Raw genomic sequence first — 25,933 nt, 5'->3', positions numbered from 1 at the left:
CTTAATCACACTTAAAAACTCTTTATGAAATGGAATAATAAATTTGGAAGAAGAAGAAGAAAAATAGGTGGAGCTAGAGTGCTCCTGCACAAGAGACCAATTGGCCCCAAAGCGTGGCGCCCCCGCAGGTATTTATTTATCACTTGAAGTCGGCATAGCCCTTGTACAACTCCCGAGAAGATATCTCCTTGCTTCACGTGGAGAAGTCTTCTTGAAACTTTCACCCAGGATTTGTGTTGTTGGATACAAGAGCCTTGGCCCCCTTTTTATACAAGTTTGGGGGTGAAAAGCATAGCTTTTCCCCCTTTTTAAAAAAACTGCTACGAGTGCTTTTCATTATTATTTATATATATATATATAAATCACATGGCAATTGCGTTTTTGGGATTCCACGCTACTTTTCTTCTCGTTTTTGCTGCCCAGCGTTTCTCTTGCGTTTTGGGGATTCGCGTGTACGCTAGCTCGCCTGCTTGAGTTGCCTCACGTGCGCCAGCTAGTCCAGCCGCCTCACGTATGCCAGCTCGCCTGCAGTACAACTGCTTCTGCCACGTCAGCTGCCTCGTGCCATGTCAGCCGCCTCTGCATCAGCCGCCTCTGCAACATCGGCCGCTTGTGCCACGTGGCAGCGCCACGTCACCTGCTGCGTTGGCTGCTAACTGGCTGTGCTTGGCCACCTCAACACTGTGACCCGGTTGCCCCTTGCTGTACTGGCTGCAGCACGGTAAGAGAAATACCCAAAAACACATACATGCACATGTACAAACATATGAGCATGCACACATGTACACACATACACAGTACTCAGCTGAGTACGTGCACCCGGTGGGACCTCGGGAGTTAAGCAAGGCGGCCCACTCTCACCTACACTCTTTGGCCTATACATTGATGAGATCGCAGTATTTGTGGATAGTTTCGGAGGTAGAGGTTCACCATTGGCTCAGACAGTAGTGCCCATATTGCTATATGCTGACGACATTGTCTTGATCTCAGATTCAGCCGAGGTTTACGGAAACACTTAAATGCATTGGACAGATTTTGCAAGGAGAGTGGCTTACGGTCAATTTGGGCAAAACCAAGGTTATGGTCTTCAACACATCTTATGCAGTCGCCTCACGATTTTCTTTCATATACAGAGATGCCCCAATGGAGATTGTGCAGAAGTATGTGTATCTAGGAGTCACTTTTACAGGCCCTTTGTTCTGCATAACCACAACTGCCACTGACCGACTTGCGAGGGGGCACGCCTCCCTAGCCCGTATGGAGAGACAGTGTTTCCAGGCAAATTTCCAAGAACCCCACACTAAGTGCTGGTCTTTGATACTCTAGTACGACCAGCGGCTATGTATGGTGCAGCCTTTTGGGGGCTAGGCCTAGGGAAGGATCACTGGAGGAGCATAGAGAGGCTCCACGTGATGATGTTGTCACGCATGATGAGGAGTAAGCCATCTGTACCACATGGCATTCTACATGCAGAGTTTGGGGTGGCCCCACTGGTTACAAATGCCCTTTTTCAGACTGTCACTTATATTCAGCATGTATACACGCTTGACAGAGATCGCCTCTCCCACGACTGGCACTAGAGTCCTCTATTCAGCATGTATACACGCTTGACAGAGATCGCCTCTCCCACGATTGGCACTAGAGTCCTCTATGCAATTATACAGCAAAGAGGGAGAGGGAGCGATTGAGACGAGCTGGACTGCCCTCCTCCTCAGCGACACGGCCACCACCATTAACAACACATGCATGGTACTCTAAGGTAGTCAAGTGGTTTCATGCACATGGCATACAGATGGACCATCCCCCCCCCATTTCAGTATAGCTTGGAGGAGATCAACCGGATCATTCAGTTAGATCTACTCGGGCTTCACATACACCAAACATCTCTCGCTCTCTCTCTCTCTCTCTCTCTCTCTCTCTCTCTCTATAACCTCCATCTTGTCGCTCCTTCCTTGCACTTATCTCTCCCCATCTTCACAAGCCCGCCTTAGCGAAGGCTAACTGCTTCTGCCTTCTCACGGGTCAGCTGGTTTGACCGACATGGCCTTCAGAATCCAGATGGACCGCCTTCGCCCCTGTATAGTCAGTATAGTCAGGACTCTCCTTTTCTGGATCTCTGTAGGCAAGAGATCAATTGTCTTATCCGTCTCAACCAGACAGGACTTCACACGCCCCACACATGGATGTCCCCATCAGAGCTCCCTACAAAGTCCCAGCTCTGTAGAGAGCACTTCCTGCAGGCTGCGAGCCCCAGGTACCTTCACATGCACATGTCAAATGCCATTGGGGCCATTTGAGAGTATCATCACACTGTCTACGGACTGAGCATTCCTCAGGAGGCACAGGTATGCAGGGCATGCACGACTGGGGAGGTGTAGACAGAGGAGCACTGCATGTTCAGATGCCCACCCTACTATGAGATTCATGGGAGATTTCATTGCCTTTTTGAAGATGGATTTGGAGACGTGGTGGTCAAGTGAAAAGTGAGATGTGGGTGATGGGAGTGACCATGTCCAATGGTTCAAACCTTTAGTAAAGTGGTTGAGAAGAGGGGAGTAAAGTCGTAGTAGTTAGGTGGTGATTGTGGTGAAATGCAATGAGTGGTGAGATGAATGAGGTGAAGTGCAGTGCATTGGTGAGTTGGTTAAGGTGAAGTGGGAGATAAGTGATGAGTGGTGGTGTTATAGAGAATTGTCGCGGGGGGCTCATCTCATAGTCTACATTACCATGCGACAGTCCTGAAGAAAGGAAACAATAAAAATATAAGGTCATCTAGGCAAGGTGTTCATTTACTCATAGTAATACCATAAGAGGATCCTATATATCAGTTCTCCCAGGACAATAAACCCTACATTTATGACCTCTAATGACAATAATGCTCCTAAAAAAACCCTAATAATTCCCAAGAACCCATAGTCACCAGTGTCATGTTGTGAACTGATCATGTGAACATGTTCAAACACATGTAAGCAACAACGTCATCACGCTTGTGTAAGCAATAATGTAATTGGATCAATGGGTCAAAATCTAAGAGGAGAAAAGGGAAAGTGTCTCTAGTATTGGGTCAAGGGTCAAGAAAGGAAGTGAGCAACTACACTTTCTCGAAGAGGTTAGGGCGTAGGTGGCAGCATAGTTGGAGAGGTGCTTAGACGGGTTAAAAGAAAACGCTGATCATGAGAAGCTCAAAGCAAGGAAAATGCACATTTGATGGCGACCATAGAAAACGCAGCAGAGAAAGGTGAAGATCATATCAGAAAAAAACGCATCATGGGCAAGGTGAAGTTGAGAATCACAAGAGGGTGATCAAAGGTTAAGCATAAACACACAGAAACATAGCTCTGATACCATGTTGGTACCCACAGGATCACACAAGGAGCTATGGAGGATGAAATATCATCATCATTGTGGAGTGTGTATGTGTGTGAGAGAGAGATTGCACAACTTGAATGGTACTCATATGAAAAAATGAAGGACCCAAGTACATGCTTTTATAGGCACTGAAGCCTTTGTCTTTTGACCCTAAACCTAAATAAGGGGTGTTCACACCCAGAGGGTGTTCACACCACAAAGGACACTAGACTAGACTCCAGAGACTAACTCCGAAATATCCAACAGTTCTTGGGTGGTAGCTGTAGGTGTAAATACCCAGGATGTGTTCACAAGGGGCACATGAGCATGGTGTGCTGCCCCGGTAAGGTACACACTGGATGCCTGAGGTCACTAATATACATATGGATGGACGGTTAAACAAGGTATGCCATGCTAGGGTTCCATCATTTTGGAGAGCTCTCTTCATCTTCCTCTACTTTTCACGTTTTTGACCTTGCATGATATTTACAAGGGTTAGAGTTCAGGTGATTAGGAAGACGCCTTACATTTCGTATCAGTGCATCAAGCTAGGGTTCCGGGGCTGTGAGCGCTTTGCTATGGTGGGTAACGAACTTGTGGTCATCTCTGTGAGCGTTGTTTAATTCTTTTGTGTTTGGGTGTCGCCAAACAACAGCAATAGCAGTGTCAATTTGATTAACTACTTTTCTTCTTCCTCTTCGAACAAGCACCAGTGCACACAGCCAGCAGCAGACTGCCCACCTATACCAGATACACAAGTTGTGAATAGGAGGACAGGCCTACACTCCCACCAATCGCAGGATGGCTGCCAAGTGGCTCTTGTGAACCAAATGGATCACTAACATGGATGAACAACGGGTGCTTCAAAATCAGAGAGAGAAAACAAGAGCAACCATTCACACAAGACACAAGCAGAGCAAATCTAGTAAATCTGACTTTTATGATTGAGGAGATGGAAGTCTAGAAACCTTTGTTTGCACTGTGCAGAGAACATGGGCAATCAAGAATGGCTGATGGCCATTTGCGGTAGGAGTACGATTTCATCATGGACAATGGCATTTGGAAACTTGCAAAAGTTCACATTGATCAATCAAGCGACACATCCAGCTAAAGAAGCAAGAAATAACAAAATATTACCAAGTGTATTAAGTGTGAAAGCAAAGACGATAGAGAATGTGATGATTCCGAGAAAGTTCGATGATGCTGCTGCTGAGACAATGTTGGTCGGAATGGCGTTCCTCCCAATGTTTAAAAGTGATTCTACAGTTGAACTGTCAGCAGTCGATGAAGATCTGCAGTTGGAATGTACAATGAATTATTGTGACATTTTTTTCAATTTATAAAAAACACGACAAAAATGTACTAGAAACATCATTAATAGCCCTTATGTTAAAGGGCATGTTGTTTGGGAGTGGGTTGGTGCTACATGACAGCCCTTTAATTATCCCACATGCAAGGGAACCCGTGCAGAGGGGGAGCTATATAAGCCATTCAGGACCTCTCCCCAACCCCCACCCGAGCCCAGCTTTTAGAGGGAGGCCAGCAGCAAAAGTGGGATCCCCACCAGCAACATTGGCCCACCTTGTGCTTGTGCAGATGCTGCACTTCCTAGTGGCTGGCCGTCTAGGACAAGCTAGCAAGGCTGTTGAGGTGGTGGTCATAGCCACTTTCTACAAAGGCTACCAAGGTGGGAGACTCTTTCGAAACTCGTAATGAGATAAGGAGCCAGAATTTGAAGCCCCTGAACAAGAACATGAGAATTTTTTATGCAACGCATGATAGAGTCCCGTGACTCCCTTGAGCTCAGCTTCTTAATAGGTTGAGGCAGTTATGTGTGCAGTGCAAGCATGCCTGCAGCACTACCTCCAACAGATGCACGTGGGCATTATAAGCCTAGGCAAAGATTGAAATCCCTAATGTGACCACTGTAAAGAGAGGAAACACATGGATAAATTTGTGACAAATGATCCTCTCACCAAGGTGCATCCAGAAAAAATCATCCAAAGAAGCCCTTCATACGGTCCACAACTAGGTGTACCCATAAACAGGAGGACCCCCACAACCTCAAAGTTTGGGGTTTAGATGGATAGGCCAAGTTGTGGAACCTCCTAGTTAAGCGTGCTCATGGATGAACAAAACTAGGCTGACTGAATCACTGATCTCCCAGGAATGGGGGCTTACCCAAGTTTTCCAACAAATTTCACATGAGCTACATGCATACAATTAAAAGAGAGATCGAAGCTGTACGTTGAGTTTCCACTGGAGCAACTTGAGATCCCACTCTGGTCGAAAGGAGACCCTCTACCTGGCCTGATGGAGTAGACAAGTCCAATACCCAAGCCCACAGCAAGCAGCATTGAGATTAAATAGTATAGCAAAGACCATCTACTTATGCGTCCAGTTCTGTATGTAACAAAAAAGCCCAAAAAAAAAAAGTATAAGGTCTCGGGTTAGGCTTCCATGAGAAATACAATTTACGAAAAACAAACTTACCCATCATTAGTGCTTCTTAAACTGAAAACACCACTCATCAAAGCCAGCATTATCAGCGGCAGAACAAGCTCTTCCAATGCACGAATCATGAGCTCTCCCGGGTAACCTACAATTTGCGATAACACCATGCTCATTGCTTATCCCAAGTAAAATAGAGTGTGTGTGTGTGTGTGTGTGTGTGTGTGTGTGTGTGTGTGTGTGTGCACGCCTGAGTGTACCTCTACCTCTTCCTTTGCATGTGCCTCTACCTCGTCCGCTTCATCTGTGTGATATGGCATGTGCGCTTGCAGAACAGTTCCTTACCTATGAGTTCTATGGTCAGGTCTGAACAATTCAAGTTATATAGACCACCACCAAGACCAATCCCAACCCCAACCCCTAGCAAAGTCCACCATAACAGAAACTCCTTCTTGAGCCACCTTCTTCGAATGTACTGCAGCATTTTGTTTTTATGGGGTTTTCTACAAAAAACAACAAAATTCAGCATGTGTTTAATCTCGTATGTAACTATTACTTGAAAACGTACAAACCAGCGACGACAATCACAGTACAAAAGATAACAAAAGACTTATCCTTGTAAGGCCATCCCCCCCCCCAAGCCCCTGAGGATAGATTCTTGGCCATCTGGGCACCCCTATTGCCTCCCTATGGAACTTCTTGGTCATTACCCCTTCCCTTGGCCCCTCAATCCTCCTCCCTTTTGCAGTCATCCACCTGTCCCATATGGCACACCGAGCTAGGTTCTAGGCACTCACCATGATCTGTCAATTTCCCATGCAGGGTACCCTAAAGCCACCCCTTCTTGGTTATTCCCCCTCGGCCCCTTGATCCTTCTTGGTCATTCCCCGTCCCCTCGGCCCTCAATCCTCCTTCCTTGGGCAGCCCTCTAGCTACCCCATATGGCACCCCAAGCTAGGTTCTAGTCACCCGCACCCCCCCCCCCCAAACCCCGTGCGAGAGCTGCCACACCACCCGTAATGTGTCATGGTGCACACACCACACATCAGCATGGCCTACGGAGGCTCTGGTATGCTAAGGTAGGTCCCCTCTCTACCTAACCAGCCCTCCAGTCTTATTGGCATCCCTTTTCCCATCTTACAATCCCCACTACCCATGCGAAAATTGCACCTCCGACAACCCCCTCCAAATCGAGCAGGCCCAAGACCATGAACCGGGGCTCTCGTACCATCTTGGAAACCAAGAATTGCCACACTGCCCGTGATGTGTCATGGTGCACACACCAAGTTTGGTTACAGTGGTGGGCCAACATTTGTGCCCAACATGCTTTCTAGAGTCGCTAGCACCCATGGAGGCACACACATCCACATAGGCCTATGGAGGCTCTGGTATACTAAGGCAGGTCCCCACTCTGCCTAACCAGCCCTCCAATCTTCCACAAAAGACAAGCTTGGGGGAGTTGAGATAGGAGGGATCCCTTTGGACTATGTGTGAGGGCAAAAGGACGAAAGGACCAGATGTATGAAAGATCAGAGCAAAACAAGGTGACTCTGAGTAGCAGAGGATCAATGCAGAAGCAAAGACGATGTCGGAGCTGAAGCACGGTCGTGACAAAGGCTCACGTTGATGCGAGGCAAAGGCACTCCGTGAGGTGGTCAGTGCCGAAGGCTCGCGTGGGTGTATGCAAAGGCACTCCGGGGTGGTAGCGAGCAGCAGAAGGGATGCAGACTCTGGTGACAAGGGTGTTGCGGTACCTAGTGATGATGAGGAGCAAAGAAGGTTGCCGTCCCGAGTGGTGCAAGCTCTAGTGACAAGGGTGCTGCAATACCTGAGGGGTGGTGAGGAGCAGAGGGGGTTGCCGTCACGAGTGGTGGTGGTTTGCAAGCTCTAGTGACAAGGGTGCTGCAATACCTGAGTAATGGTGAGGAGTAGAGAGGGCTGCTGTCCTGAGTGGTGTCGATGGTGAAGATAAGCAGAGAAGGGCTGCCATCCCGATGATGTGAGATGGTGAGCAGAGAGTGGGCTGTTGTCCCAAGTAAAACTGATGAAGAAAAAACGATGATAAATTGTAGCAAAGAGTGGGCTATTGTCCCATGAGCTGAGGAAAAACGCAAAAGTCCTCTACTGTGCAGAGAATGGGCTGTTGTCCCAAAGTGTGGCCTGATATAAAACGCTGATGTACTGACTTGTAGCAGAGAGTGGGCTGCTGTCCCAAGGTGTGGCCGGATGCAAAACACTGAAGTGCTGACCTGAAGAGCCGTAATGATGAAGCAGATGGTGTGCGGCGGCAGCAACAGCAGCATAAGTGGTACCGAATATGTCTATGAAGTGGTACAAGTGAAGTTATGAGGCAAGGCTATATATAGTGCGTGGGCCTACTAGTCGGCCAAGCTAAAGGCTGTCAGCCAGCAGCAAAGACCCAAAAAACATGAAATAAAATCTAAAAATCCAAAAAAAAATACCCTTTTTAGGGCTGGATAAAATATTGTTTTCACACACCCCCTCTCAAGCCAAAAAGGGGACCATGAGAGAAGATGATGGATGCCAAGGTCCCACACTGACACACTGGCAGAAGGAATGTATCTGCCTCTAGAAACAAAATCTGATAAAGTCAAATAGGGCAATCGTGAAGGTGAGTTGATGTAGATGGGTTGATCATCTCCCAAAGTAAGATCTTGAAAGGGGCTGTCCTCTGAATAAGAAGTCCCATTCCCTGTGTGGTCCAAATCAAAGTTTGGAGAATCAACTTCTGGTCAGAAAAATGGGTCCTCCGGGAGTGCGGGTAGACGATCCATGCTGTGTGCTCCCGAGGTCTTCAATCCCTTTGCTCACGATAACTCTGATACCATGTGAGGGAAAAAGGATCACGATCTGACACTATGGTCCTAGGAATCCCGCCAATCAGGTACCAATGCCGAATGAACAACTGGGCAACATCCTCATCGGTCACATTGGCCCTGCAAGGAATAAGCATAACAAATTTGCTAAATCTATCAACGATAGTTAAGCACTGCGTATTACGCTTACTTGGACTGGGAGGCAGATTCGTGACAAAGTCCATTGAAATATCTTGGAAAGAACCCTCAAGAATTGGCAAGGGCTGTAACAACCCTATCTTCTTTCCACGAGGAGCTTTCACCTTTTGACAAATATCACAGCGTTGTACATATGTAAACACATCTCGCCTCATCTTTGGCCAATAATATTGCCGTTCCAATTTCTCCAGAGTCGAATTCAAGCCCCTATGACCACCTGTAATGGCATCATGGGCATCATGGAGAAGAGCTGTCCTGAACGACTTCATGACACACAGTCGGCCTTTGTAGAAAAGCCAACCATCGCGTATCAGAAAGTGGCATGGTCCTGTGGCATTCAATGCCTGTTCCCACTGTGTACCGAATTCCTCGGAATCCACGTACGTGTGCTTCATGTCATCTAGTCCTGTACCAACAAGATCGAGTCTAGTGGTTTGAATCATAGTCACTTGTCCCTTCCTGCTCAGAGTATCGACCACTAAATTGGCCTTTCCTGGAAGGTACTCAATCATACCACCAAATTGCTGGAATATCTGACTCCAGTGGTGTTGTCGATCACTCCACTGTGCACTTGGCATTGTCTGAATCCAGCGTAATGCCTGATGGTCAGTGCGAACCTCAAAGTCACGGCCATAAAGAAAATGTTTCCAATGTTTCAAGACCTGTATAACTGCTAGGAGTTCACGATCATAGACTAAATAGTTTTTCTCTGCGGGCAGTAACTTACGGGACATGTAAGCTACAGGATGACCATTCTCTTGCAATACACCTCCAATTGCGATGTTACTCGCATCGGTGATCACCTGAAATGGCTTGTCCCACGAGACAAGTGCTAAACAAGGTGCTGCCACCTTGAGGTTCTTGAATGCCTCCAACGCTCGTCGAGTCATTCGAATCTTTTGCCTTCTTGTCTTCACACCCTTTAGCAAATCGGTGAGATCCGCTGAGAGATCAGAAAACTTGTCGATGTGGGTGAAGTATGCCTGGCATATACCCACAAAGGATCTGATGTCATAGGCTGTCTGAGGTATTTCCCAATTGACAATCTCGGCCACTTTAGCCGGATCCAATCGAATGTCTTCGACACTAATTATGTATCCCAAGTAATGCACCTAGAACAGATAAAATTCCGACTTCTTTTCATTGACGTAGAGCTCGTTGCTTTTCAGCAACTTAAGAACTTTCTCCACATCAATGTCATGCTGCTCAACCGTAGAGCTGAAAATACCAGTATGTCGTCTAGAAATATGAACACACACTTTCCAATCAAATCCCGGAAAACACACGTTATCATGCGGTTAAATGTAGCTGGGGCGTTCGTCAAGCCAAATGGCATGACCACAAATTCATAGTGGGCCCGTTCCATACGGAAGGCTGTCTTGGGATGTCCCCCTCCACAAATTCATAGTGGGCCCGTTCCATACCGAAGGCTGTCTTGGGATGTCCCCCTCCACAATCCGCACTTGGTGGTACCCACTCTTTAAATCAAGTTTTGAGAACACCTTTGCTCCATTCAGACTCTCGAGAAAATAATCAATTCGAGGCATCGGGAATCTGCTCTTGATAGTCAGCTTGTTGAGTGCACGATAATCGACACACAAACGGGAAGACCCATCTTTCTTCTTGACAAATAAGATCGGTGCTGCAAATGGCGACACGCTCGGGCGGATGAAGCCAGATTGCAACAATTCTTGGAGTTGGCGGTCCAACTCCGATTCCATTGCCTTGAAAAGGCGATACGAAAACTTGCTCAGGGGTTCCGAGCCTGGGAGGAGGTCAATCTTGTGGTCCTCCGGTCTAGACGGAGGGAGCTAGGGAGGGAGGCTGTCCCATAGAAAAATCTTCTAGAACTTTTCATGGAGAACCGAGTATTTCTCGGAAGCACTGGCCACCGTCTGGGCTGTCTGGATGTAAATCATCGCACACTCTGCGCCTTTCCTGACTGCTCGCTTAGCCTGCAAGTGGCTTATGAGCGGAAAGTTCGGAATTCCTCGCTCACACTTAATGGTCACTGGGGCGTTTGACACATTCCGATTGATCTAGAACGTGTGCTTGTCCCACTTGACATTAGGAAGAAACTTGTGAAGCCACTGAATACCCAAAATTATGTCTGCTCCTACAAGAGGGGCAACCATAAAATCACGCACAAATTCTATGCCCTGAATAACTAACTTAGCACCTAGAGCTTCATACTTGATGCTCGTTGTCATGCCTGTGCTAAAACCCTCAACCTGTTTGTCCACCGAAGTCAGATCGAAACGGGCACGCCTAGCGGCCTGTTCCGTGAACACATCCTCCGTGCTGCCGCTGTCAAACAAGACAACGACTCTCTGGCCACCTATGTAGCCAAAGGACTTGAGCAATTCGTTGCGCTCATACTCCTGGTCATGGGCGCCCTTCTGCTTATCTTCGAGCTCCCGGCTAATAATTGTTGGTATTAGGAGTGAATTAACAAAACTAAGGAGGATCAAACATGGTTATAGTCATGGTTAGGTCATGATTATAACCATGATTAAGAGTGAATTAAGAAACACTAATGAGACATAGCTTGGGCATTATAATGGAAATACACGAGTTGAATCTTCATTAGCAAAGGCCTCTTATATAGGCAAGTAGTACATGACCACATGACATCACCTATGATGTCTTACAACCATAAGAGGCCATCTCCCCCATGTGGGTATGCCATCTCCCCCATGTGGGTATGCCTTAAATGAGAAATATTCCCTCTAGGCTATATTTGATGTAGGCGCCCTTTTGAGGAGGTGTCTTGAGTGAAGTAATCAAGATTACATAGCCCCTTTCAACCTTTGAATGGATTTGGATGATATATCCAACAAACCCTCCTTCAACCAAATCCATGACAATGCTACCTTTATGATGGCAATTCTAGGTTCTAGTTACAACATACAAGAACTAGTTATGATGACCATGCTGGTGCCCGTAGGTCTTATTCCAGTTAGGTTTACAATGCTAGCAATGATGGATGATGCTAGAATACCATAGTAAAGCTTACAATGAGATAGTTATGTTTAGGATGGAGAGGTTTTTAAACATGGTTTGGGCTATCCCTTGATTTTACTCAAAAGGCCCAATCTTCTTCGATAAAATTGGCCTCTTCGGAGGCCTCTTCTTGCAGCTCTTCTTTGTCTTGACTTGCGAGAAATGCCTTTTGTGCCTTTTGTTTGAAGAAACAATTTTCTTCAATATGATTGTCCTTGCCGCAGAATCCACAAGTCTTCTTCTTTCCTTTTGTGTCGATGAAGTTCTTCTTCTTGAAGTGTGACTTGTTGTTGGAGAAGTATGCCCCTTCCATTATCCCTATATTCTCTTGCTTCTTCTTGTACTCCTCAAGGAGTGCAGCTTCAATGGCCTCTAAAGTAGGATCCGGAAGATTCATAAGAGTTGACACTAAGTGCCCATATTCATCATAAGGCATGCTTTTCAATAAAACTGCAATGGCATCTTCCTCATCTATTGGTGCTCCTATTGTTGCAAGTTGTGACATTAGGCTTTTCATATAATTAAGATGAGTAGGTAAAGACTCAGAAGCTTTCTTTTCAAGTTTAAAGAATTGGATTTTCAGCCCTATCTTGGAATGCTTCCCTTTTGCCCCAAATAATTTCTCTAAGATTTCCCATGCTTCAGCTGAGTTGTTTGCATTAGAGATATGATGTATGTAGTTGTCACTTAGACCTAATGCAATTATGGCAAAAGCTTTCTCATCCCTAGGTAACCATCCTTGTTCACCATCTCTAGTGGTAGGTTTTTTCTCCTTTCCACTAGCAACTCCCCACAGGCCTTTCTTCATGAGAATAAATCTTACTCTAACTTGCCAGGTATGAAAGCCTATCCCATTAAACTTATCAACATGAAATGAGGATGTAGACATGATGATAAAGCAAGGTCTTACCACTTGAGTATCCCTCAAGGGCAGTGTCTAATGCTTTTACAAGATTAGATACCTTCACCAAATAGATGGAGGTTATTTATGAAAAATTCAGACCAATCATGCCCTCCTAAAACATTGTTTGCTCTTGAGTTGTAGACATTGTTTCTTACCCGTCTCCTCGGCTTTCTGCTTTTCTTCTTAGGCCTCAAATGTTGAATATTTGATGATTCAGCATCAGATGGTTCAGTCATTGTGATTCAAAAAAATGATGTAAACAATATCATCATCACAATATAGTAATATCATCAAGTATATGGTGACCAATGTGATAATGCTTTCAAAACAACTTCCAAAAAATGGGTCACTTGGAGTACTTGAATGAGATAGAAGCCTAAGTCTGAATACAAAATGCCTTTAGCACCTTCAATAGCAATGACTTGAGGCCAGATTAAGCACTAATTACTAGTGATTAAGTGAGTTAATCATCCATGCTTTAACTGTTACCAAATGAACTTTCTGAGATTATGTCAGACCTGAAGCCACCAAACCACAAATCCATTCAAGAAACTGACTGCACAGGCGTGTTTGCAGCTATTGAAAACCCCCAAAGCCAAGGCGAATTAGAGAATCTTCTACTGGTTCAATCGGTGGATTGATTTCCCCCAAAAAAACTGGCGCCGGTTTCGCCTGCAATGCTGGCGTCTCTGCGCAAAATCCGCCTGATTCCTCCGAGCTGCAGCTTCTTTATGATGTTGAGAATACACGGTTTGAATCCCGTACGATTTCGTGGAGGCGACTGTGAGCTGTGGATGCTCCAAGGCAGCCCTATATTTCAGGCTATGAAATAGGAAGAGATAAGCTTATGATTAAGCTAATTAATCACTAATGATGAGGCAAATGAGAGGGATTAGGTTGTATTAATGTGGCTCTGATACCAAATGTTGGTATTAGGAGTGAATTAACAAAACTAAGGAGGATCAAACATGGTTATAGTCATGGTTAGGTCATGATTATAACCATGATTAAGAGTGAATTAAGAAACACTAATGAGACATAGCTTGGGCATTATAATGGAAATACACGAGTTGAATCTTCATTAGCAAAGGCCTCTTATATAGGCAAGTAGTACATGACCACATGACATCACCTATGATGTCTTACAACCATAAGAGGCCATCTCCCCCATGTGGGTATGCCATCTCCCCCATGTGGGTATGCCTTAAATGAGAAATATTCCCTCTAGGCTATATTTGATGTAGGCGCCCTTTTGAGGAGGTGTCTTGAGTGAAGTAATCAAGATTACATAGCCCCTTTCAACCTTTGAATGGATTTGGATGATATATCCAACAATAATTGCTCCAACTGAAGCACCGGGGTTTGAAGAACTAGGGGTAGCCACTGGGGTCTGTGTGGGAGCTGAGCTCACCACGAAAGCTGTGGAGGCAGCGGCGGCAGGTTTTGGAGGCTTCTTAGGACAATCCCGAGAAGTATGTCCTTTTGTATGACAAAAGAAACGTCTACCCTCCTTCTTATACTGAGAAAGCTCCTCAGCACTCAACTTGCCACCTGTCTTGCCTGCCTCTGCTTTCTGGTCTGGAGTAAGCTTCTGTCCTGGGGAAGGCCCCGTCTAGTTCTGGCCTTTGCCCCCGAGGTAGTAGCCCTGGGAGAAGCCGGCTCGGAAGTCTTGGGCTTGCCACCATTATGTTTCATTTCTGCACTCTGCGCAAGCAAGAGTGCGTCTTCAAAGGTGGCTGGCCGAAACATACGCACCTCCCATTGGATTTGCGTGCCAAGGCCATACAAAAACTGCCCTTTCTTGTCCATATCAAATAAGCCTAATTGCAGACATAAAGTCGAAATTCTATTGGCAAACTGAAGGACTAGTTGCGCGTTCTGACGCGCTCCCCTAAACTCGTCTTCGAGTCGCTCAAGGTAGTGGGGCGGTAGAAACCACTGCTTAAGGTCGCGGACAAACTCATCCCACACATAAGCTGCCATACCTAATTTGGTGTGGGCATGAGCCCACTGAGTCCACCAAGGAATGGCCTCACCTTCCAAGTACCAACTGGCTAAGATCACTCTGTCAGTATCTGTCTTTCTAACTTCGGAGAAGATCGGTAACTTCAATGCTCAGAAATCAGCACTCTTTTCGCGATGGAATTAACGCACAAACTGAATGAAGATGTGCAGAAAATAGAGAGAGAGAGAGAGAGAGAGAGAGAGAGAGAGAGAGAGAGAGAGAAATGCAATGAAATGAAATGATATATTAACGTCTTCAAAAGGCCAAAATGACCTATGAGACCAAAAAGGTTACAACAATTGGTGGATTTGATACAATGTCTGTGTAAGAAAAGCTAAAAACAACTAACTGAAACTGAAATAACTGTGAGGAAAAGTACGGTACTAGAGAGAGAGATGGAGAGGACACAGTATTGGGTCCCAAATACCCTCTGTAGGGCCCCCACCACGGATGGTGTATTTGCTTTATTAGAATGATGTGAATCTGAAAAGAAAATACAGAAATCCTTGATCTTTCTTGGCTGAGAAAATACCTGCCCTTGACCTGCAGTCCTTCGCCCCTTTGCTTAGCACCTTCTTGGCTTGTCTAGCCCCTTTTATGCTTGAGCTCTTGGTGAGAAATGAGATGAACTAATGGGATTGTGGGCTCACCTATTTATACTTCTTCTAATGAGCAGTCGGCCAGTTCTAAACCAGGCGGCCAGCATTATTTCTATCCCACGACTGGATAATAGCATTAAATGCTAGGAAAATCCATAAAATGCTGCGCATTGTTCCTTGTATGGCTGGACATCATGCACCTAATTCAAGATGGGCTGGACACTGTTTTTGCAAGTCCCCTGAGGCTGGGCAGCCTGTATGGGCTGCCCCATACCTGCCCTACAGCCCAATAATTGCTTCATGGACTGTCGGCTGCCCCTGGCATGCCCCTGGGGCTGTCCTACAGCCCCTCCATGGCTGGTGGGTTCAGCCAGGGCCTTCCTCGCCCTCATGGGGGTGGTTTCACACCATCCCCATGCCCACACTAAGACTTGGGGTAGCCCTATGGGCTGGCCCCTTGTTCTAAAAGCAAACCCTAACTAACTACTCAGTGATCTGGCATCCGGTACCATACCAGATACACAGAATCCCTGACATCATTCCAGAGGGAGATTCACAGCACGGACTGGCACTGTTTCATGTGCAGGACAGTGCACACCTGACCTTGGACTCATGTGCAAGACAATGCACACCTGACCTCGGACAACTGAGATGGATCCCTGGCTGACTCGTCCCGGACTGGGCTCACATGGGACCAGTTCACCATCCCAGGTCCAGCACCTACTATGCAGATATGTCTACATGGCATCCAAGTGCGGGATGCACGTGACACCTTTGTTGATGAATAGCATCCACATTGTGACTAACGAGCTTTTGGTATCTTAGATAAAGCTTGGAATGTGCAACCAGCACATCCTAACAACCACAGACAATATGCATATGATGCGGATGAATACCCAAGAGCCATGATGAATGCTTTAAACATGACACACAGTAGGGCTAACACCTTATTTCTTTGATAGAAGTGAGCTTGCAATAGTAGCAAAGGCACCAGAATTACAAGAAACAGGAAATAAAAACAAAGGAATTTTGAGGGGGCTGAAGCACAGGGGAATGCCACACCAGCAAGGAAGATGTCAAATAAGAGCCGCGGGGGGGGGGGGGGGGGGGGGGGGGGCGCGGGGGCGCGGGCGGTGGGGGAGGAGAAGAAACACTTGGAGATATAAGAACTTAAGAGAGTATATGTTTGGGAAAAAGGAGTTGGCTAGAAGAAGGAACAAAAGAGAAGTTACTGTTGCCCTGAAATTGGAGGTTTTGCATGGGAAACAGCAAGTGTTACTAAGAAAAGGTTGCAACCAGGAAACCTATCCCCAACCGAATCGTGTAAGGGTGCCGTTTTGGCCATTTCCCGTAACTATGGAATGCAGACATGACCGAAGCCCAATAGTGCTTCATAGTACTAGTCTGGCATACGCTTGGTTATGATGACTTGCCAACTTCATCTTCTATTTCTTTGTGCCCGTGAGTACAACAAAAAAATTGAGTTCCAAAAGCTTTTAGGAATGCTCTATGCGTCTTCTATTGCAGCTTGTATACAAGTTGCACCTTCTTGGTCTCACGCACACATCAATAAATCTCTCTCTCTCAATCTCTCATGAGCAAACTCATAAGGGGGCAAAGGAGACTAGAGAATCAGGGTAAAACACTCATGACAACCTTTTTCTAGAAGGTTAGGCAACACTGAGCTACAGAGCCACATGGTGAGGAGGAGACACAAGGACATGCCTCCAAACTGTTAGCTGCATCTAGTCGCCCACAGAATTGTCTTAGGGCACCTTGGAGATTCACAGAATCTCATAGACTCAAGATTAATAGAACCACAACCACTACCTAGAGGAGACCATAGAGAGCCCACTAGGGTTTCTATGACATGCTCCATGGACCCATGAATAGTTCACCACATAGCATAGCACCTCTGCAATTTCAAGGTCTATGCACAAAGTGAACTTGTCACGGTACTTGAGCAGGCGTGTTACATTTGCGCTTAAAATCCACACTACATTCTACATTAGGTATCAACAATTCAAGGGAATGCCCTTGCATCTCCTACTACAGATTGTCTATACACTGGTCTAATACGCCACTTTGGCCTCCGGCAATTGTTAATGAATCTCATGCATGGGAAGTCCATTGTATGTCGTTATCTCGCCCGCATCAACGATAACTAGCAATGAAGCAAGGACACAACCAGCTAAGTGAGCTTATGGAAGCGCAGTACTTACCGAGATTTACACAGAGCTCCAGGAGGCGTCGTGCTTTCTCTTCGTGAGTGAAACTTCGAACAGCTTTTCGTGCACTTGCAAAATACTGGGAGCTCGATCCATAAACGGACACGTGAACAACAACATTTGCATGAGAACGTTTCTCGTTGGAATTCGGCTCTCGACGGCGGGCGGCGGGCCCCGCCCCGGCCGGGCTCGCAGTGTCGCACTCACAGTCATGGCAATCAATCAAATGGGTGCCACTCATAAGGTTTTTCTCCTACCCTTCGAATTTGTCTTAATTGTTGTCATCTTCTAAATGCATGCAAGAAGCCGGCCTCTACAAGGGAGGCTCTCTCTCTGTCTCTCTTTCATGGTCTAGTAACACGGACCTTGATAACTAAAGGACTATCACGATTTCTCTCTCTCCCCCTTTCATGGTCTAGTAACACGGACCTTGATAACTAAAGGACTATCATGATTGCTCACATCTTGGCCAAACTATATGAATCGGTATTGGAGATTGAGGTTAGCTTACAAAGGGCTATCATGATTGCTCACATCTTGGCCAAACTATATGAATCGATGTTGGAGATTGAGCTTAGCTCACGAACATATATATAGGCCTAGAGAGCAAGCAATCTTTCGAAGAACTTATTCAACAACAAAACACATCTTCACACTGAGAGTTATCATTGAGGACAGCACAATCACAAAGGCAATGTGTAAGCCCACCTCAACATGCCTTCAAGGATGTTATGGGGGATAATGCCTCTATATGAGTTATCATGGAGGACAGCACAATCACAAAGGCAATGTGTAAGCCCACCTCAACATGCCTTCAAAGATGTTATGGGGGGTAATGCCTCTATATGAGTCAATTACAAGGAGGATAGAGCACCGAGAGGTGTATTAAAACAAAGGTCATTAGCACAATTGGATGCCCTCTCTCTTCGACTTTGTTTAAGCTCTACATATATAAGATATCTAACTTTATTGGGAGATTGGGAGGCACATGCTCACCACTGGGAGACACATTTGTATACCAATCCAACTCTATGTAGCTCATTTTAGATTCAGCAAAGGGATTGAAGAGGCACTTCGGAGCCTTATAGGTTCTCTCTCTCTCTCTCTCTCTCTCTCTCTCTCTCTCTCTCTCTCTCTCCAAAAGATAGGAGTTACCAAAGGCCTCTTCTTCATCCCTCTCTCTGAGGTGCTCTCTGAGGCCCTCTGAGGCCCCTTAACTCAGCATTTTTTGGGTAACTGGGAGGTATTTAGAAGGAGGGCATGCACTTGGTGGTTTTTGAAGAAGATGAGGGGGTCTAAGGGGCATGAGGAGCATGACAGCATCAATGGAGAAGGAGGGTTAGGATGGGTAACATTCACAGCAAGGAGGATAGGGATGCTACGAGGGGGTACAACAATATTGCTGACAGTGAATTCTTCAAGGTTAAACCTCTCAAATATCGTCGCATAAGCTTAGATATTTAATCAATAGGAATACTTAGTACTTGAGTGAATAGGCATATTTAGTGTACTATCTATATCACCTTAACAATTCTCTTTTCTAGATATGCCACTGTCCTCAAGGTAAATCCTTACGATGGCCCTTATCATTGATGGCCTTGAGTTCTAAGTGCACCATGCCATCGTGGCCATATACTTGTTTCACAAAATAGATTGGGATTTATTTGATATTAAGCGACATTTGCTCCATCTCCATGTGATGGAAGTAAGAGCGCTTGAGTGGAATCGTCTCATTTTTTATATCGGACTTTCTGAAAAGGTCTCCCTTATAAACTTAATGCTAGAAAGCTCTTTAAAGTGCTTAAGGGATAAAGAGGACTTTGGATTGCATCATATTAAAGCTAAACTATGACAAGTCTTGGCAACCAAAACATAGTATCTCATCTTGTTAATATTGAAATATTTATGGTGAGTTAGTTAGTGGATTTCAAACTTACATTTTAGGCTTTCAATATGCCAAATGTTGTGAACTTTTAGTAGTAGCACAAGTTGAAGTAGACTTTCCCATTCATACGCTTGACTAATTTGGTTTGTCCTTTTATTGACTTTACACCATCCACCTACATGGAAAATTTGGTTTGTCCTTTTATTGACTTTATACCATCCACCTACATGGAAGTCATATCTTGTTGATTTGTAGAAGCTTCTTGAGAACACACCTTAATTGATGTCACTGGCATAGTATGCACTAGGCCTCATGGTGATAACAGGTTATAATACTATGCTGTACTACATTATTCTTCTCTAGTTATGCGTGAGTTACACTCTTCACGTGAAAGCTATAAACTAGTAGCACATATTGAAGTAGACTTTCACATTAGCATGCTTCACTAATGTGGTTTGTCCTTTTGTTAACTTTACACCACACCCACCTACATGGCAATCATATATTTGTCGACTTGTGAAGCTTATTGTGACACATAAAATTATCTTAAATTGTTGTGGCACCTACTCTACACATATGCTTCTAATCCACGTCACCACGGTCATATATAAATATGCACTATACCACATGGCATAACAAGTTATAGTACTATGTTATTGTACATTGTCGTTGATATATATCTAGTTGTGAGTGAGCTACACTCTTCATATAGATCCTTTATTATATGAGAGATTATCTCCTTCGGTTTCTTTGCAAGTGAGTGACATGTGATCTAAGTAACCACTCCACTAATTCCTTTTATGGTATTAGAGTTATCCTCTGTAGGCATGTGAATCCCTTACTCAAGGCAATCTCCTAAATAAGGGATACACAACATTTTGAGCTGGAGTATTGAGACGTCTTCACAAAGCTTTACTGTTTTGGAAAGATATTCGTCAAAAAGTGAAGTTCATAAGTTGGTGGTTACTTCAACAACAACAACCTCATCTCAATTTGATACTCTTCATCAACAACATCAAGAATTTTCAATAATTTCTTCCAAGTTTTTTAAATTCAATTCTCCACGAGTGAGTGCAAGATTCTGATGAGAGAGAGGAGAGAGATTCACTTGAGAGAGAAGAAACACACTTCTTCCATCTTTCAAGGAGAGAGATTCTCTATGTTTACAAACGGGAGTGTGTGATATTCCTTTCTCTAGAGAGAGAGAGAGAGAGGAGAGAGATTTTATTCATCTCATCAAAGAGAGAGAGAGAGAGAGAGAGGTGTTAAGAGAAAGTGAGAAAGACTTCTTTCATCTTAAGAGAGTGAGAAGACAGGTGAGCAGAAAGAGAGAGAAGAAGACGACAAGGTCTCACTACTGCGCGCAGTACAGGGCATTCCTTCTTGCAGATTTCAAACAGCCGCCACGGCCATCGTCAACCAAACGGCACGCAGTCGGACTGGTCATCAAGTAGAGCTCGTAGCCTGGGGGGAGAGAGAGAGAGAGAGAGAGAGAGAGAGAGAGAGATTCGCTAGAGAGAGAGAGAGCGCCCAGGAGCCTGAGAAAAAAAACAAACCTAAAGTTCGCAACTTCACGCCAAAAGCTCTATATTTATTGAAGAGACGAGCCAAAAATCAAGCATGCGACGTTGTTTACTCCCATATTGGGGCTTGTGCTAATAATTATTAGCAACCCTAAGGTGGAAACCTTAAGGGGAGCACACAACGCCCTCCCAAAAAAAAGAAAATTTTTTAAAATGCCTGCTCACAGTCGCGCACATGCAGACAAGGAAAATATTTTCTCTCTCTCTCATCGTCGTCGTGGTCTCTCTCTTTCTCTCATCACTACACACAATCACGCATCAACTCTCTCGCAGAGTTTAGATGGATAATATGAACAAGCATATTTCTTTCTCTCTCTCGCACGGAGGCTAAAAGCCCCACAGCCAGCACGTAGCGTTCGTCTATTAACATGAAATAGAGGGGTGGGAGAAGCCTCTTGAAAGTTCAGGATGGATAATTTTTTTTTTTTTTTTTAACGTCTTATCAATTGCACAACTGCACATCTTTTTATTAAACCTTTTAACCTTGCCAAATGCTAAGGTTTTAGCTTTCACCTAAGGTCACCACTCTCTCACTAATTAATTAATAGCAAAGAAATATTTTGGTCCCATATTGGCATTGTCTTCAACAACAACTTGGGTCTACATTTACATTTTGGTTGTGACCTTTTATTTTAAGGGATTGCTTCTATGCTCAAAAAATCCAATGGACTCACTTTGAGCACTTAAACTCTCACATCCTCAACCTCGGTTGTCATTGGAACCTTTGATCGTCTCATCAACAAAACATCATCGGCATCCATCTTCATTGACAACTCGATATCAACAATTTGATAATGTCTTGCAAGCACCACACTCACAAAAAAACATCTCATCCACTAAGAGCATTTTGGACCATCCTCTTGTCCTATGAGAGAAGAGCACCCCATGTTAGAAGACACTCTCATCTAGTGAGTGAGTGTGAAAGCCTTCACGATCCGAATGTTAAGAGGAGAGCTTTGGCGCTCTAGGTAAATTTCATCATTGACTTTGGAGCACATGCACAAAATCTTATTTTGCCTTGATTTTCTTGTGCTTTTAAAAATTCACAAATTGCCGCTACACACATACACAAACAAACCAACCATTTAGCCATGGCTATTAGTTAATGAAAGTCCACTTCACGAGAGTGCAAAACTCCATGACGGATCGAAATTCTCCATTTATAAATCCAAAATGGAGAACATTAGTAAGGATATAAATCCTTTTAGACATAATTGAAGGGAAAGTAAGTCTTTCCCTTCAATTATAAATCTTTTTAGTCACAATTGAAGGGAAAGAAGGAAAGAATAAAGCCCACATGATGAAATAATAATCTGTTGATCCCCAAAGTCGAGCATCTCAAAATCTACCTGACCCCACCGACTCTAAAAATTAGTATACACATGTCTTTATTAGCTTGAGTGTTGAGGACAAGAGGAATATTACAACACCCAAAGTTGCCTACGATAAACTAAAAACAACCTATGAAAATAATAGTAACCATAGCATTAGAAGACAAATTGATCGATTAGAAAATGTGAAGAAAACTAATCGATCAGAGCATTCTAGTCATTAGAAGACAAATTGAATGACTAGAAAATATGAAGAAAACTGATCGATCACAACACTCTAGTCATTGGAGAACGAATTGATCACCTTCACTCACATTGAGGGTTTATCGGATCAAATATCAAGATTGGGGAAACAATAATCAGGTTGTAGACCTCACATCAAGAATTTACCGAATCAAATATCAAGATTGGGGAAACAATACCCAATAATCTGGTTGTGGACCTCACATTGAATAGTCTCCCTGAATGTTGGGATCACTTTGTAACTCCCCTTTCGATACTGGAGAAAATGTCAAAGTTTTGACAAGCTACATAACATTTTGATTATTGAAGAAACCAAACGAAGAGCTAAGAAAAAGATCAAAGAAAATGTGGGCTTCAACACCTGTATAACTTTAACCATGTAAGCATAATCATGGGTTGTATATCCATCATATCTCAACTTGTCAATAGGGTATCTAATCCTCTCGTAGATCTACATACACCTGGATCACTAACAAGTGTCCTCAAAACAGCTATGGTTCTCCTTGCACCAGGAGTAACCACACTCTCATGGAATGCTAAGCTCCCAAGTAAGGCTCTACTCAGAGCCACTAAAGTCACCATCCACATATGAGTGACCTATAGACAGATCAGTGGCTCTACTCAGAGCCACTAAAGTCACCATCCACATATGAGTGACCTACAGACAGATCAGGCACAAAAAATTGATCTATCTTTTCCTTGCATGATACAAGTTCACCTACATATGTCCTTACCCCTGCCTAACCATGGAATAACACTAGATCCACTGGTAGCGACTCTTTAGGTCCACTAAGCACTTGTGATAATTGTTGCTCTACATGTGGGACAGCATCATTACTTCTTACATCTACATCTTTAGTACCTTTACCGGTGCATACAAGCTACCTATCTCATCAAAGATAACATCTCTGCTTACTCACATCTCACGAGTAGTAGGGTTATAGCATCTATAACCTTTCTGTTCCAAAGCATAACTAATGAAGATGCATTTCTTTACCTTTTGATTTAATCGTGTTCTCACTTTATTGGAAACATGTAGATATGCAATACATCTAAACACTTTCAAGTGAGACACATTTGGTTTTATGCCTAAAACTTATGTTCAGGCATCATGCTACGAATAGCTTACTCGGTCTAGTTCATTATGAAAACAACAGTTTTCAATACTACTACTTTAGCCCCAAAAAAATCTAGCATATTCTTTTCAAAAATCAAGACACGTGCCACTTCTACAATAAGCCTGCAAAACCATTTTGTTGTTATAAATGGTACCTACATGTAAACTGTCTCTAGATTCCCTAGCTTTCTTAAGAAATCACTAAACTCATTAGAGTCTTCTCAACCAAGGCTTTAAATCTCTAAAAGTGAGCAAACACCTCACTTTTCTCCTTCATGAAATAAACCCACACTCATCAATGAATGTAACATAGTACCTACAACCTGTAATTATTTCAGTTTTGGTCAATCTCTATACATCCGAATGGATAACATCCAAAGGCCTTGCACTAACGTGCTTTTGGTCAGTCTCTATACATCCGAATGGATAAAATCCAAAGGCCTTGCACTAACGTGCTTTTCATGCAAGAAAGCACGTTTGTCCTACGTTACCAAGCTAGCATGCTTCACATACTTTATGAATCTTAAATTGTGATAAACTTACAACAATATTTTGGGCCTGCATAGACTTCAGTCATTGTGTATTCACATGACCAATGCCCTTGTATCATATGTCAATATATGCATGACACCTGTCCTATACGCAAACATGGCTGCTTTCACCTCACACATGTTAACATCATGCCACCAAGCGGCACTGATTTTTTAAGTCTTCCACAAAACACCCTTAAGGATTGAACCTCACTTACAGAACCCTAATCAACCATTTGTCTAATAAAAATCAGGTTCTTGATAATATTTGGAACATCAAGTATATCTGCTAAGTACTTCAATTTTCCATCTTGTATAAACAATGGCACTTTACCACCATGCACAATGGGGTGTACCTTCTATTTTATACATGTCTTTAAGCCACTCTCACCATGATTGGTCATGGTGATTAGAGGTGCTAGAATCCATATACCAACAAATATCTCGCAATCCTAATACGTCTTTTATTGTGGAACTGAGCATATCTTGTATCACGAACAACTACTCACTTCTATCATCATCATGTTTACTTGATGATGCATAGTTGCCTTGGTGCAACTTTTCACTTTTGATATCATTCTGCTTTTTATAGCAGTCCTTTACAATGTGCCTTGGATTGCTATAGTAATAGCACTCTATACTATTTGCATTCTGATTTCTTTGCCAACCACCTTGACCTTTCTAGCTCCCCTTGCCTCTAGAGTGACCTCTTCCACTTATTTGTGCTCTATGCTATTTGCATTCAGATTTCTACCTTGACCTCTCTGGCTCCCTGTGCCCCTAGATTGGACTCTTCCACTGAGAAAACTTTCATGATTTTTAGGAACTGATTGCTCTCCTCATCTTGAGGAAATAAATATTAGGGGAGGTTCAACATTTGGAAATTCACATGAGTAGACTTCTACTTAGATAAAGGTAGAGGTAGAGGTAGATCATCATCTAGAGGTCGAGGCGCACACCATTTTGGAAACAAAAATCATGGGTTGTAACAACAATGAGAATCTAATATACAAATAGGTAGAGGTCGAGGCGCACACCATTTTGGAAACGAAAATCATGGGCAGTACAACAATAGGGATCTAATATACAAATAAAACTCTACTAAAGATCTAAAATTGGCTATATTCCTTGCCAAGACTATTGAAGTTCATTGAAACCGTATCATCATCATCTACTGGTGATTCAATAGAAGCAGGGTCATCACTGAGTCATTATTTATACTTAGCTTCCCTCTGGTTATTATTTATCTGGTCACATTATGTAGCTCATGCTTTTTTCTGAACTTGAGTATTTATGATGTATTTATTCACCAAGGTTTCCCAAGCCTCCTAAGGCATTTGTGCATTCCTATATATACATAATCATAGAGTCTATCACATTGAGAGACAACCAATACAACACCTTTCTGGGTCTTTTATATGATGCTTTATATACCTACACTTGTTGAACTCCCAATATTCTTTTCCCATAAGGAAATTGGTCATCCTGAACTTCTATGCTTAGAAGTTTTTTTAATCTACCTTCTCTCTCACAATCAGGCATACGCTGTCAGACATCTTTACTTGTAGAAACTTACCAAATAGTGCTTTCAAATACTTACACAGCAAACTTGCAATCTTCAACACACAAGTACCACACTTGCTATACTGCAACTGTACATGGAACAATTAC

At 43.9% G+C, this 25,933-nt stretch overlaps 1 protein-coding gene across 2 annotated transcripts in view; it reads right to left on the bottom strand.

Annotated features, from left to right (window-relative positions):
* The window catches only part of LOC147622360 (uncharacterized), a 149,022-nt gene extending 131,095 nt beyond the window's left edge, over positions 1 to 17,927 (bottom strand). The window contains exons 1-5 of one of the 2 annotated variants that reach the window (XM_086823470.1): positions 17,568 to 17,927; positions 6,145 to 6,302; positions 5,842 to 5,947; positions 5,596 to 5,751; positions 4,486 to 4,640 (exon numbers count right to left, since the gene is read on the bottom strand). In XM_086823470.1, coding sequence (XP_086679596.1) covers positions 4,486 to 4,640; positions 5,596 to 5,751; positions 5,842 to 5,947; positions 6,145 to 6,283 — 556 coding nt within the window. In that variant the 5' untranslated portion in view covers positions 6,284 to 6,302; positions 17,568 to 17,927. The remainder of the gene's footprint in view (positions 1 to 4,485; positions 4,641 to 5,595; positions 5,752 to 5,841; positions 5,948 to 6,144; positions 6,303 to 17,567) is intronic. The other variant, XM_086823472.1, reaches the window with a different exon arrangement.
* Between the last annotated feature and the right edge of the window lie 8,006 nt (positions 17,928 to 25,933).

This window comes from Cibotium barometz, chromosome 29 (assembly GCF_041138505.1).
Source record: "Cibotium barometz isolate CiBa-2024 chromosome 29, ASM4113850v1, whole genome shotgun sequence".
In the NCBI taxonomy this organism is placed as follows: Eukaryota; Viridiplantae; Streptophyta; class Polypodiopsida; order Cyatheales; family Cibotiaceae; genus Cibotium; species Cibotium barometz.
Note: the sequence above shows the minus strand (reverse complement) of the source record. Positions and strands in the feature narration are given on the sequence as shown.